Genomic DNA, 13,897 nt, shown 5'->3' with positions numbered 1-13,897 from the left:
GAACACTTAACGATCTGAACACTTCTTTTCTCCCCATCAATGGTTAACACTGGGGGGAAATTAAGGTGTAATTCATAGACAAATTTGTCGCAGTGACTGAAGCTGAATGAGATCCAAATCAACTCTTATCAACAGAAGTAATGCAAGGTCTCTCTCCATTTCAGTGGCAGCACTTCTAGTTGCTATGCAACCAACTAACGTCATGGAGAATTTGTTCCTTTCTGCAGACTATAAGCCAGGACTTAAGATCACACTTCCTGCTTCTATTTCTCACTGACGGACCGACCTCTACCTCATAGAGGCCAGGTGGTAGCTCTTCGATACCTCCTTGTATCTATCCCTGGACCATGACCCCAGCAACAAATATGGGGCCACTGTCAACACATCGCTTCAGAAAATCTCCCCTCTGTAGCTTCCAACCTGATAGTGTCTCAATCCCACACTACCTGCTTTTCCACAACATAGAACAGTACAGCATGGGAACAGGCTCTTCAGCCTACAATGACCCTGCTGAATATGGTGCCAATTTAAACTAATTCCATCCATCTGCAGCTGAGCTCCAATCAATGGCCACTTTATTAGGTGCAGGAGTAGAATCTGGTGTGGTCTTCTGCTGCTGTATCCCATCCACTTCAAGGTTCGGCGTGCTGTGCGTTCAGAAATGTTCTCCTGCACACTACTGTTGTAATACGTGGGTATCTGAGTTACTGTCACCTTCCTGTCAGCTTGGACCAGTCTGGTCATTCTCCTCTGACCTCTTGCATTAACAAGGCATTTTTGCCCAAGGAACTGCAGCTCACTGGATGATTTTTATTTTTGCACCATTCTCTGTAAACTCTAGAGCATGGGTTCCCAACCAGGAGTTCACAGATCCCTCAGTTAATGGCCACGGCATAAAAAACTTTGGGAACCCTTGCTCTAGAGACTGCTGTGCATGAAAATCCCAGCAGATCAGCAGTTTCTGAGATAATCAAACCACCCCTTCTGGCACCAACAATCATTCCGCGGTCAAAGTCACTTAGTTTGCATTTCTTCCCCATTCTGATATTTGGTCCGAACAACTGGACCTCTTGACCAGGTCTGCATGCTTTTATGCATTGAGTTGCTGCCACAGGATTGGCTGCTTAGATATTTGTATTAATGAGCGGGTGTGCAGGTGTACCTAATAAAGAAGCCACCGAGTGTATATTCCACCACTTCCTGTCTAAATGCCTCTTAAGAATTGCTATCCTATCTGCTTCCACCCCCTTCCCTTGGCAGAGCATTCCAGGCACACACTACTCTGTGAAAAAAATATGCCTCGCAAATATCATTTGAGCATTCCCCTACTTTCAGACGTTAACACGATGATTCCAGGAATGACAGGCTTCATGTTTAAGGGCGTTTGATGAATCTGGACCTGTACTGTATAGAGTTCGGGAAGATCTCGTTAAAACCTATGAGATATTGAAAGGTCTAGAGAGAGTGGATATAGGGAAGTGGTTTCTGGGTTTCTGAAAACTGGGATGAAGAGAAATTTCTTGAATGAATTTCTGTGGAATTAGTTGTCATGGAGGGCTGTAAAGGCCAAGTCACTGGGTGTATTTAAGGTTGAGATTGGTGGGCTCTGGATTGTTAAAGGGGTTAAGGGTTTTAGGGAAAAGGTGGGCGAATGAGGCTGAAAGAAAAATCAGCCATGACTGAATGATGGAGCAGACTCAAAGTTAAAGTTTCAAAAGTTTGGAATTCCATACCCAAGGAAGATGTCCAGGCACTGAGAATGTGCAAAACAGTTTTTCATAGATAATTTGATATTTGGAGAATGAAGAGGTATGGAATTAGAGTTATAGAATTGCATAAGATACTGACCAAGTTGCCTATGTGAACTAGTGTTTGGCCCATATTCTTCCTTTCCCGTACATCCTACGTTCTGACTGAAGAAATTCTACCTAATTAGATTATGAGGGCACTCAGTCCTCTTTTATTGTCATTTAGAAATGCATACATGCATTAAGAAATGATACAATGTTTCTCCGGAGTGACATCACAGAAAACAGGACAAACCAAAGACTAACGCTGACAGAACCACATAATTATAACATAGTTACAGCAGTGCAAAGCAATACCATAATTTGATGAAGAACAAACCATGGGCACGGTAAAAAAAAGTCTCAAAGTCTCCAAATTCCCGACAGCAGGCGGCAAAAGGGAGAAACTCTGCCATAAACCTCCAGACACCGTCAACTTGCCGATGCCTTGGAAGCAGTCAACCACAGCCGACACTGAGTCCATCCGTCTGAAAATTTCAAGCCTCCGACCAGCCTCCCCCCGATACAGCCTCCTGAGCGCCATCCTCTGCCAAGCGCTTGGACCTACCCCCGGCCACTGAAACATGCAAAGCCGAGGATTTGGAGCCTTCTGCTCCGGAGATTCCAGTTACCACACAGTCGCAGCGGCAGCGAAACGGGCATTTCAGAAGTTTTCTAGATGTTCCTCCGTACTCTTACGTCCGTCTCCATCAAATCAGAATTGTGCACAGTCCCCTACTTGACAGTTTACAGATATCATTCACCGGAGAGGCTGCGCGCGCTGCCATCTTCTCCTCCAATCTCAGTTTTACGTGGATATCCCTTTGTTCTACTGCTAAGCCCTCAGATCTTGGATTCTCCTACTAATGGAATCACTTTTCCGTGCTCACTCTATCCAGGCCCTTCAGTATCCACATTTACATACTATGTAGAGATCATGATTCATTTAGGTAGTTATTTCTACACTTGTTTCTGGGTTGACTTCCAGAACCAGTAATGACTTGTAGCAACTGTGACATTCCCACGGCAGTTACTCGAGGGATCTTCTGTCTGGTAACATCTACCCTGAGAACTTACATAGTATTTTAATCACATCTTACAAAAAAAAGCCAGACACCCGGTACTCCTTGCAGCCATTCACTGCTCCGAAGGTGGAGGGTAAAATTGGCCCTAATGAAGACAGGCTGATTCAGATCACTAATGGAAAAACTTAACTATGGGCCAAGCAACAGGAATCCCTACATTATCACCGTAAAATACACAGATCGCTAACAGCTGAAGGTAATAAAATAGTTATATAACTGGCTTGTGACCACTGAGCTCTAGGGGGCTTAAGCCTTTCCCAGCCCTACCTCAAAGGGTAACCTCCCCTCTCCCTTCCCCTTTTTTCCAGTTCCCCATTCTGACTCACCTCCTACCCCATCTCTTCTCTTCAAATGCCCATCACCTCCCTGTGGTGCCCCTCCTCCTTCCCTTTCTCCCATGGACAACTCCACTCTCCTACCAGATTCCTTCTTCTTCAACCCTTTCCCTTTTACACCTATCACATCCCAGCTTCTTTCTTCATCCATCCTCTCTGCCCATCTTCCTTCCCCCTCAATTGGCTTCATCTATCACCTGCCAGCTTGTACTCCTTCCCCCTCCCCCACCTTCTTATTCTGGCTCCACCTCTTGCTTTTCTAGTCCTGATGAAGGATCTCATCCCAAAATATCAACTGCTTATTCCCTTCCGCAGATGCTGCCTGACCTGCTACATTCCTCCAGCATTTTGTGTATTGCTCTGAATTTCCAGCATCTGTAGAATCTTTTGTGTTTACGTTGAGAGAACAGCCTTTTTTAAACTAACTTCGTCGGCCATAATCCTGAATTTACATTTTTTTAAAAAACTTGATTCACTTTCATTTTCTTAAAGAAAGGTAAAGGAAAACCTCAAGAATACCAACTAGACAATGGCACATTGACGATTCTACTTTGGGAGCATTTTTTATTGACTTTTCTGAGCGGGGAGCCAGGAATGAGAGGAAGCCAGTGCCTTTTACCCAAGATGCCAATGGTTAATACAAGAAGATATACTCTTAAGGTGATTGGAGGAAAGTACAGGAATGATGTCAGAGTGTAGTGAGAACATTTGAACACACTGCCGGGGTAGAGGTGGAGACAGATACAACAAGGGCATTTAAGAGACTCTTACACAGGCACATGGATGAAAGAAAAATGGAGGGTTATATAGGAAAAAAGGGTTAGATTGATCTTGGAGAAGGTCTGCACAACATCGTGGGCCAAAGGTTTTGTACTGTGCTGTACTGTTCTATGTTCTACCTTGTGTGAGGTTGGTAAGAGATGATACAGAAGCAACTTCTCGGCATCATTCCTCTCAGAATCATTTACATCTCAGTAAGGCCACCACTTATTCGTCTAATTTCAAATGATTAACATTCTGGAAATCTTCTTCTCAACACTTCTGAGAAAGCTCCTAGCTGATTTAATGGAGAAGTGGTGAGACAAATTCCAAGAGATCACAGTGATGCAGTGATACACCAGACAATATGAACACTGCTGGAGGAACTCAGCAGGTCAGGCAGCACGTACAGAGGGAAATAAACAGTTGAGATTTCGGACTGAGACCCTTCTGCAGGCATGAAACATCTGCTTATTCGCCTCAGCAGGTGCTCCCTGACCTGCTGAGTTCCTCCAGTAGTTTGTGCGTGTTTCTCAAGGTTTCCAGCATCTGCAGAATCTCTTGTGACAGGGATGGAGAAGGCATTGTAGAGACCTCAAAGGTAGAGTAATGCTTTAAGCTTGTGTCTCGGATCTAGGCTTGCAGATTACCAGAGCCCATAACCAGAATGCCGCCATGCCCCAGGTAAGATTACTGTCACAGGGAATGATTATCAATACAGGAACAATTCCAGAGGAATTGTACTGTGGGGGTTATGTGAACTAGTTATTCACAAACTGAGATTAAAATTCCAGAAACCTAACTTCAACTACTAATACAGCTAGTATTAAAAAATCTGGAATCAAAAGCCTTCCATCAGTCACAATAACCCATGAAGTCACCAGATATTTGCGAAAGCTCATCCGTATAAGAGTCTTAGAGCACTACAACACAGAAACAGTGCCTTTAGCTCATTTAGTCTGTGACAAACTGTTATTCTGCCTAATCCCATTGACCTCCATCTGGACCATAACCTTCCACTCCCCTTTCTGTCCATGTATGTATCCAAAATTCTCTTCGATGTTGAACTCGAGCCCGCATCCACCACTTCAGCTGGCAACTCCTTCCACACTCTCACCACCCTCTGAGTTAAGAAGATCTTTCTTATATTCCCCTTAGACATTTCACCTTTTACCACTAACCCACAACCTCTGGTTCTAGTCCCACCAAGCCTCAGTGGAAAAAACTTGCTTGCATTTACCTTGTCTATACCTTTGATTATTTTGTGTAGCTCCATCAAATCTTATCTCATTCTCCTGCGTTCCAGAGAATAAAGTCCTAACCTTTGCACGGACCTCTGATGTCCTTTGAGCAAGGAAATAATCCTTGCTTATTGATTCTAGACCTAAAGAAATTTGGACTGCTTCACAGTGTTCTAACAAGCCAGATGCTTCAGGGTTAATTAGGGATGGCAATAAATATAGGAGAACACATATAAGACCATTAGATAGAGGACAGAATTAGGCCATTTGGCCCATCTAGTCTGCTCCATCATTTCATCATGACTGATTTATTATCTCTCTCAACCCCATTCTCCTGTCTTCTTCCCATAACTTTTGACACCCTTACTAATCAAGAACCTATCAAACTCTACTTTAAATATACCCAATGACTTAGCCTCCACAGCAATGAACTCCACAGATTCACCACTCTCTGACTAGAGAAATTCATCTCTACTCTAAAGGGACATCCCTCTATTCTGGGACTGTGCCCTCTGGTGCTAAACTCCTCCATCCTGTGAATGAAAATGTACGTGGATGATGAAAATCATACATCTTGATCATCCCTCCATCACAGAGAAGAATAGGTGTGCCATACCTTGTTCTTAAGTTCAAAGTTTTCAGCTTCGTATTGTTCTCGAATCTTGTTTGTCTGAATCTGCAGGTCAATCAAGTCCTTGGAAATCTAGATAGGTAAGAGGAATCTCTGGGAATGAATCAGCAAATTAGTCCAAAAGAGAAGCAGGTTATGCGATTTTGTCAGTACCTCCAGTTGATCTGTCTTTTCATGTGTTTCCCCCTAGCTACCACTCTGTGGTTTTGTATCGCCATGTGCTCCTGTCTCTGCTCCTGCTCTACTTCGGTCCCTGTATTACTGAATATTCTGTCTCTCACCTGTCTCTCATGATTACCTGTATTGCCACCTGTGTCTCATTGTGCTCCACCTATCATCTGCCTCTCTGTTTATTGTCAGTGTATTTCAGCCCTGTGTTTGCACCTGTTTGCTGCCTGTGAATTTTCCTGAGTCTTTCCAGCATTGTATCTATACTCTATCCGTATGAATATTGACACTCCCTGTTTCCCAATTCTGGATTTTGGATTTCTCTGGATGTTTTGATCTCTGCCTGAACTTTGATGCTGACTTTGTTTGTTACTCAATTAATATCACTGTGTGCACAGCACTGGGTCTGCGATTGGATCCCTGCTCCAGTGTCCTTACAGATTTATACAAAAAAATTAAGATTTTTTGAAATCTAACAATTAAGTTCTTACAAACATTAGTGCTCTGCAAACTGCTCAGTATTTGGATTTAAAGTCACAAGGGCCAGGCTGGTGCCATGTTTATTCCTTTTATTTAGGCTGAAGTAAGAAAATAAGAGTAGAAATTCAGTCATGAGGGAGCTGGAGGTTTCAGCCCCTTTACAATGTACAACAATACCTCCTGTAAAAAGTATGTGCAGGAACATCAGTTTAAAATAAGTCCTGCATTGGCAATGCTAACTATAAGCCATTGATCTGTAGAGGCATCAGTGGTAATCATCAAGCCTCTGTTTACACTCATCATACATTAATATAATTTTATTTTCCCTACATTCCCAAAAAACATCCCCAGATTCTGCCACTCACCCACATGCAAAGAGAAATTTACTGTGGCCAATTAAAACACTTGTCTTTGGGATGTGTGAGGAAGCTCATAAGTAAACAGCAGTGGAAGTCAGCACTGGACCTGTCCTGCTGGAATTCTGAAGCAGCAACAAAACCATCTTTACCACCGTACTTTTCCTCAAACCCAAACCTGTCTAAATGTATGAGGATAAATTGTACAAATTAGTAAGAGATTCCCAAGTTGCTAGGTTGCCTCTGGATGTCCAATTGGCTTCCACAGCTCACTGGACGTCCATCAATGCAACCCAAGTCCCAATGCAACCAAATATCTTGATTTCTTCAGGAGGCTAAAGAAAGTTGAGCTCCCCCATCAACTCTGACCAGTTTTTATCGATGCCCTCTATCTGGATGCATAATGGCTTGGTTCAGCAACTGCTCTGTATGTTACTGCAAGAAACTACAGAGAGCTGTGGTCACAGCTCAGTACCTTGCAGAAACCAGCCTCCCCTTAAGGGCTCTGTCAATACATCTCACTGCCACAGTAAACAGCCAGCATAAGCAAAGACCCCACCCACGCCAGACATTCTCTCTCCTTCCCTTTTCAATTGTGCAAAAGATACAAAAGCCTGAAGGCATGTACCAATTTCTGCCCTGTTGTTATAAGACTACCATTCTTATTTTCTTACCTCATCCTAAATAAAGGCTTATAGTTAGCATTGCCTAGTATGATAAAATTACCTCTTGATCTCAAAATCTACCTTGTTATGATCTTGCATCTTGTTGTCTACCTGTACTCCACCTTCTCTGTAGCTGTTACACGTTATTCTGTATGCTGTTATTGTTTTACCTTGTGCTACCTCAATGCACTGTGCGGTGAATTGATCTGTATGAACAATATCTAAGACGAGGTTTTCACCATATCTTGGTACATGTATCAGTAATAAACCAGGTCCAATTCTGAAAAGCTTTCTCCCTGCACTTCAGAAGATCACTTACTTCAGGCTCAAAAAGTGCCTAAATCCCATTTCCTGTCCCTTACTGTCCAAGCATCTGAAGGCTATTTAGAAACTTCTTGGCATCTTTTAAAATCCTCTTCAAGGTGTTTACACACCAATCATTTGTTACTCTCAGCTAGGCTTAAAGACAAGAATACTCACAGAGAATCTAGAATGAGAAGATTAACAGAGGTCACCTTGTTTTCTGGTTCCTTACCAGATCATTAAATCTTTCATATGTGATCCTGGCAGGATTATTAGAGTCTGACCTCCAAGATGTAGAGCATCATGAGCTGAGAGAAATGGTTCCATTTCACTTGGATCAGGTTAATCAGCTCTATGGAATTCAGCGACAACAAAAAGATGACCCAAACCACTTACCGTCCTTCGTCCAGTGCTTTCAGTCCACCCAAAGACATACAGATCGGACTTCAGATGTTCAGAACCTCACCTTCAGTTTCTCCTCCTCGCTAAAGATCAGTTTGGATGAGAGGTCGGTCTTCGACCCGGCTAGTTGTCCCATCTTTCCCTGGAGCTCTCCTAGCTTGGAGTATAATCGTTCATTCTTGTCATGAAGATGTACCTATAGGAACAATGAAATACCAAACCGTGGCAGTGAATAACATTTCCTGACTAGTAACATATAATATTGTTTCTGAAAGGAGATTAATTGCATTTATTTGTGCTTCAATTGTTCTAAATTTGATCCCACCTTTAGCTCTTATTAAAAGCACGATAAACTGTCCAAAGTGTCAACTTCCTATCCGTTCCACATTTACATATTGCAGCATTCACTGTATCCCTATTTATTCATGAACTGGACGTTTGGAAGACCATTTCAAAGCTCTTGGTCTGACCAGACCACATAGGAAAGCTGGTTTCCCTCCCTAAAGGATAGAAGTGGACGATAGTTAATTAACTCTGGCAATGAATTTCACAGATTCACCACTCTTTGGCTAAAGAAATTCCTCCTCATCTCTGTTCGAACGGGACGTCTTTGTATTCTGAGGCTGTGCCGTTAGGTCCTAGACTTTCCCGCTATTGGAACCATCCTCTCTGTCTAGGCCTTTCAATATTCGCGTCGCAGGTGTCAGCAGTCAGCGTTGAACTCAACATTTGACGGCCTTAGGGACTCCCGAAGCCTTCTCCAGGAGTGGGTATAGCCACAAGGCAGTGGAAGTCTGAGACCAGTTTTCCTTCTCCTATATGAGCTGCCAACCATGACTGAGGAGCCCCATTCACCCAAACTAACTGGTTTTAAGGCACCAGTAACCTGCCTTTGCCCCTTCTGTCATTAGAAATGGTTTAGCTGGGCTTAGTCGCTAAACCACACGTGAAGGCCGTGATCTGGACTTGGTTGTCAGAAGCTATTTGAGACGCACGCCATTGGGAACATCTAGTAGGTAATGGGAGTCTATCCACACTATCATCCCCGGTTCTGACAACCTAAGGCACCCCCCACATGATTGGCTGATTTGCCTTGCCTTTCGCCCTTAACTCCTGGTGGAGTTGTTGGGGCACCGTCATGTCAAGCTTTCCACCAATCTGTTCGATTTGTCACGGTTGTGTGCCAGAGCCTGGGTCACCGCAAATGTTTTCCCTGTCCATTCTTTACTGTTGTCCTTCCATTTTTCCCTCTGTCTGCCTCTCCTTCTTTTCCCCTCCACAGTTCCTTGCAGATCGGTCTTTGCAAGGCCACTGGATCTTGTTACGTGGCCGTACCATCTCAGCTTTCTTTTCTTCACTGTTGTGAGAAGGTCTTCATGGGGGCCAATGTGGTGCTGGATGGTCTTGCGGACCTAATTAGATTTATTAACCAACACGTATATCTAATAAAGCGGCCAGTGAGTGCAAATAAATGTCTTTCATATCATATGATAAAGGAAGTGTGTACTATATACTTAAAGAAAGCTGAATTTGATGAAAATAGGACAGTTTAATAAAGTCCTTTAAAGCATTGGCTAGTTTTAGCAATGCATAAAGGAGCACTGACAGTTTCCAAGAATTAATTCTGACTAAAACCCTTACGTTTAAATGCCTAATTCAAACAATCTCAGAAACTTATTAAAAATATAGATTCCAACTATGCTGGAGTAGTTCTCTATTAACAGTGTAATTCAAGGTTTTATTACAACTATGAATGATCGAGCAACACACATCAAAGTTCCTGCCTGGCCTGCTGCGTTCACCAGCAACTTTGATGTGTGTTGCTTGAATTTCCAGCATCTGCAGAATTCCTCGTGCTCGTGAATTATTGAGGTAGATTTTGATGAACTCTTTAATAAATGATCCTTTAGAGTTTACAACAGGCTGAGTTATTGTCAGCCTGTGGATAGGTTTACAATAGGTCAAGGAATCAAAACTTAGCTCAAAGAAAATGACCTAAGTGCTTGCATTCTATGAACAAATTTCAACTGATACAGGGATTTCTCTCTGTTGCAGGCATCTCAAATTGCAGGCACTAGAGATTCCGCAGATGCTGGAAATCTAGAGCAACGCGTACTAAATTCTGGAGGGACTCTTAGCATGTATGAAATGTGTAAACAGTCAATGTTTCAGGCCAAGACCCTTCATCAGCATTGGAAAGGAAGGGGGAAGGCAAAAAAATAAGGAACTAGAGAGCCTATTCTGCGCTGGATCTTGAAAAAGAAAACACTTGAATGTGGCCGTATTGATCCTTGCCTGACTAACAGTCCTGTTCTTCAATGGAAAATATGTTCCGACTCTGAGCTAAATCTATCTGCCTTTCGTTACTGAAATATTTTACACCACACACTATCAGAGCAGTGCTGCCAGGATAATCAAGGACACGACCCACCCAGCCAACAAACTTTTTGTCCCTCTTCCCTCCGGGAGAAGGCTCAGGAGCTTGAAGACTCGTACAGCCAGATTTGGGAACAGCTTCTTTCCAACTGTGATAAAACTGCTGAACGGACCCTGATCCAATCTGGGCCGTACCCTCCAAATATCCGGACCTGCCTCTCGGTTTTTTTGCGCTACCTTACTTTCCATTTTTCTATTTCATATTTATGATTTATAATTTAAATTTTTAATATTTACTAATTTTTTCTATTTTTAATATGTACTCACTGTACACCCATGATTGTGTAGCCAAGTTTCCATAAAACTCAATATATAAGTTTGCTGATGACACCGCAATTGTAGGCTGTATCTCGGGTAATGATGAGTTTGAGTACAGGGAGGAAATTAAGAACCTGGTGGCATGGTGCGAAGACAATAACCTATCCCTCAACGTCAGCAAGGCGAAGGAATTGGTTGTTGACTTCAGAAGGAGTAGCGGACCGCACGACCCAATTTACATCGGTGGTGCGCAAGTGGAACAGGTCAAAAGCTTTAAGTTCCTTGGGGTCAATATCACAAATGACCTGACTTGGTCCAACCAAGCAGAGTTCACTGCCAAGAAGGCCCACCAGCGCCTTTACTTCTTGAGAAAACTAAAGAAATTTGGCCTGTCCCCTAAAACCCTCACTAATTTTTATAGATGCACCGTAGAAAGCATTCTTCTAGGGTGCATCACAACCTGGTATGGAAGTTGTCCTGTCCAAGACCGAAAGAAGCTGCAGAAGATCGTGAACATGGTGCAGCACATCACACAAACCAATCTTCCGTCCTTGGACTCACTTTACACCGCACGCTGTCGGAGCAGTGCTGCCAGGATAATCAAGGACACGACCCACCCAGCCAACACACTTTTCACCCCTCTTCCCTCCGGGAGAAGATTCAGGAGCTTGAAGACTCGTACAGCCAGATTTGGGAACAGCTTCTTTCCAACTGTGACAAGACTGCTGAACGGATCCTGACCCGGATCTGGGCCGTACCCTCCAAATATCCGGACCTGCCTCTCGGTTTTTTTTTTGCACTACCTTACTTCCCATTTTTCTATTTTCTATTTATGATTTATAATTAAAATTTTTAATATTTACTAACTATTTTTAATATTTAATATTTGTAATCCAGGGAGTGTGAAGCGCAGAATCAAATATCGCTGTGATGATTGTACGTTCTAGTATCAATTGTTTGGCGACAGTAAAGTATAAAGTATAAAGTATTATTATGTTAGTAACCCTAATCCACGCGCCTCTCTTGGCCAGAGAATATCATCCTGTGGGTGATCTGACCACCAGCCTCTTGAGGACCTTATCAGCAAAAAGAGATGACTCTCCCTGTCCTTGCGAAGTACTGGGACAGCTATGGGGAACTAAGCAGCAGTTTTCAGAACTGGTGGTTTTGAGTGCCCTTAATGACACGCAGCATGTCATCTAACACTGACAAACTTGTAAAAACGCACATTGGAGAGCATCCTGACCTGTTGCATCATGGCCTGGTAGGGAAAAGCCTACAACAAGTAGTGGATACAGTCCAGTCCATCACAGGAAAACCACCCCCCACCACTGAGCTCATCTACAAGGAGATGCCACAAGAAAGCAGAAGCTATCGTCAAGGACACCAGGACACTCACCATCCAGGTCATGCCGTCTTCTCACTGCTGTCATCGGGAAAGAGGTACCGGGGTACCTCCTTCCACAGCACCGGGTTCAGGAACGGTTATTACCCTTCAACCATCAGCATAGTTAACTTCACTCACCTCAACACTGAACTGATTCCACAACCCATAGACTCACTTTCAATGACTCTACAGCTCGTGCTCTCAATAATACTTATTCTTTGTTCATTATTATTTTTTGTATTTGAACAGTTCCTCTTCTCTTGCACATTGGTTGTTTGTCCATGTCTGTTTGTTTGTAGTTTTTCATTGATTCTATTGTGCTCCTTTGTATCCATTCTGAATGCCCACAAGAAAATGAATCACAGGGTGGTACATGGTGACACTACATACTTTCATTAAAATTTACTTAGAACTTTGAACTTACAAATTGTCAAGCTACCATGTCGAAGAGTTGAAAGCGGTAAGAATTTTAACATTACCCAGAACTTGGCAGCTTTGTTCCCAAAACTCTGGAGATTGTTTTGCCAATGATACTGTGCTGACGAATTCCACAATCTCTTAAGGACTTTAAAAAACCAGCTTCAGGGACCCATGTGCTGACATTTCAAAAACAGCAGAGATGGATTTCAAGGCCAATCTGTTCAGTGATGTTGGTTGAAGGTTAAATATTAGTTCAAGAAAATAACTGACATTTCCTTCTGAGTTTTAACTTCGCTTATACATCTGAACACACTTGGAAAATCTGCACCCACGGACCCAAAACTCATCCCTCACTCCTCATTCAAAGGGATTGCCATTATTGCAAAAACAGAAAATAATGAAAATACTCAGCAGGTCAGGCAGCATCTGTGGAAAGAGAAACAGAGTCCATATTTCAGGTCAGAGACCCCTAGTCAGAATGAAAATAGGGAGAAATGAATTGAATTGAATTGACTTTAACACTTATATCCTTCATATACATGAGGAGTAAAAATCTTTATGTTATGTCTCCGTCTAAATGTGCAATTTATAACAAATAACATATACAACAGGACAGTCAATTGAATACAATTAAATCAGCATGAATTAATCAGTCTGAGGGCCTGGTGGAAGAAGTTGCCCTGGCGCCCTTGTAAGGGGCAGGGTGGGTCTGCACTTTCTATTATTTCTTCAAAAGTTACCCCAGCTTAAAAAAAGTAATCATTCTAAAGTTCCACATCCTGTTGATTATTTCTAAGTTTGGAGCTGACATTTTTCAAGTCTTCACTGACAACAGATGGGTGTTTCAGCACCACTTCTCTACAGTATTACTGAGCATGTCACCAAGAATGCTGAAGTATGACTGATGCTTATTAAAACACCTACTTTGCACAGTCAGCACAGCCAAAAGCAACTCGTGCCAGTGTTAAAGCACATAAAAGTCAGTACTTCACGTGAGTGTGTAAACTTCTGCGGAACAATGACATACACAGCTGAGTGATACTGCCAAACAAGATACAAGGGGAAATGCAGATGGTGGAAATCTGGAACAATGTAGGTCCGATTCCCACTGCTCCCTGTAGTTTTCATGTTTGAATGTTCTCCCTGGGGTTTCTTCCAGGTACTCCGGTTTCCTCCCACATTCC

General features: G+C 42.8%; 1 protein-coding gene across 4 annotated transcripts in view; it reads right to left on the bottom strand.

Annotated features, from left to right (window-relative positions):
* Positions 1-13,897, bottom strand: part of ccdc78 (coiled-coil domain containing 78) — a 99,748-nt gene that overhangs the window by 53,471 nt on the left and 32,380 nt on the right. For all 4 annotated transcript variants that reach the window (XM_072269555.1, XM_072269556.1, XM_072269558.1 and 1 more), the window contains 2 exons: positions 8,277-8,408; positions 5,824-5,910 (listed from right to left, as the gene is read on the bottom strand). In XM_072269555.1, the coding sequence (XP_072125656.1) occupies positions 5,824-5,910; positions 8,277-8,408 (219 nt within the window). The remainder of the gene's footprint in view (positions 1-5,823; positions 5,911-8,276; positions 8,409-13,897) is intronic.

The sequence above is a fragment of the Mobula birostris genome, chromosome 9 (genome assembly GCF_030028105.1).
Source record: "Mobula birostris isolate sMobBir1 chromosome 9, sMobBir1.hap1, whole genome shotgun sequence".
In the NCBI taxonomy this organism is placed as follows: Eukaryota; Metazoa; Chordata; class Chondrichthyes; order Myliobatiformes; family Myliobatidae; genus Mobula; species Mobula birostris.
This window is presented reverse-complemented; position numbering and strand designations above follow the sequence as displayed.